Below are 1,568 nucleotides of genomic sequence, written 5' to 3'. Positions count from 1 at the left end.
TCCAGGAACCAGCTTGGCGCTTCCTCTGTTCACTCTTCTCCCCCCTTGCTTCTCTCCCCCCCCCCCCCCCATGCACGAATACACACACACATACACACACACACACATATTAACACATACACACACACACAATCAGGCTATCCCCCTCCCCATGACAGATCACCCCCAGAGGCCGGCCGCCACCTTCTTCCCGCCTGCTAAACTACCTGTGCTCAGTAGTGGCCCGTCCTCTTCCACTGCACCCTTCGACCCACAGGATCGCAAAGGTAGGGGAAAGCATCGCAATCGTTTAAAAAAAGGAGAAAAAAAAGATAGCAAATCCTCGAAAAGTCAAAGCCGTGACGGAGATACGTTATGGTATTTTATATTCGTTTACGAAGAAAAGCTTTATAATCTAGCCTCAATTGTTGTGGGAAAATATGATTAAGTCAACGATGTCGATAGAATGTGATTGACTTCTATACTATTCAGTGATTGCATTCTCCTTGACAAAAATTAAATTAAACTGTCTGTGCTGAGAAGTGGCCCGTCCTCTTCCACTGCACCCTTCGACCCACAGGATCGCAAAGGTAGGGGAAAGCAATGAAACCGCGCACGTAACCCTATCCGTACGCCCTGGGGTCATTTTGTACCCACGGGGTTGTATGCTTCACACTTAATAATTCTTCTAGTAAGAAGATCTCTTTGATTGAAACTTTCTGTATTTCTCAAAAAATCACTTTGACAGACTGCTATGTAAAGCGTACTGATCGGATTAAAGAGTAAATTTCCTCTTTGGAAAGTGGTGGCACAGAGTTCCTCATGCCGTATGGATACGATAGTAAAACTCGACGTACGGATAAGGTTAAAAAAGAAAAAACGATATCAAATCCGCGCACTGTCAAAAGTCGTGACGGATATTTATGGTATTTTATATAAATTTATGAAGAAAAGTTTTATAATCTAGCCTCAATTGTTGTGGAAAAATACAATTTAGTCAACGATATCGATACAATGTGATTGTCTTCTTTCTATAACATTCAATGATTGCATTCTCCTTGACAAAAATTAAATTATACAATTTCTGTAAAATTAGGTGTCACGAAAATTGTTTTCTAGGTGAATTATTTCGTAAACTAGATGATGTGTGTTTGTGTTTTGTAAAAATTAAAGAAAAAAGCGATTTCAAAAACTGTCGCTTCTTATCCTATACAATGCAGTACTCACTCGTTTATATATTTAACCCTTTAACTCGGTACAAATGAAATTCTGATTGCAACTGCTGCTGATGACACGAGCGCCAGATAATTTGAAGATAGATTATGTAAATTAGCCATGGTAGTAGTGTACAGTACCATTTAGTGACTGTGCTTGGTATTGTGTAAAGATTATTCAATATTGTACTTAGACAATAATTTCCCACTCAGGAATCATTATTTCACAACAGAAGAGGTATAGGAGTAAAATTGCGTGAGCGAAGAAAAGCTTGCATGTCTCTGAACCATTATATGTCCACAAATAGAGAGGGGGATGAGAGAACGGGACTGGGCTGAGAGAGAGAGAGAGAGAAAGAGAGAGAGAGAGAGAGA

General features: G+C 40.1%; 1 protein-coding gene across 1 annotated transcript in view; it reads left to right on the top strand.

Moving 5' to 3' along the window:
• LOC101851681 (SPARC-related modular calcium-binding protein 1) overlaps positions 1–1,568 on the top strand; it is a gene marked incomplete at its 5' end in the record, with an annotated part of 32,439 nt that overhangs the window by 14,308 nt on the left and 16,563 nt on the right. Inside the window, 1 exon segment of the mRNA XM_013089276.2 lies at positions 159–266. Coding sequence (XP_012944730.2) covers positions 159–266 — 108 coding nt within the window.

This window comes from Aplysia californica, unplaced genomic scaffold (assembly GCF_000002075.1).
Source record: "Aplysia californica isolate F4 #8 unplaced genomic scaffold, AplCal3.0 scaffold00915, whole genome shotgun sequence".
In the NCBI taxonomy this organism is placed as follows: Eukaryota; Metazoa; Mollusca; class Gastropoda; order Aplysiida; family Aplysiidae; genus Aplysia; species Aplysia californica.
Note: the sequence above shows the minus strand (reverse complement) of the source record. Positions and strands in the feature narration are given on the sequence as shown.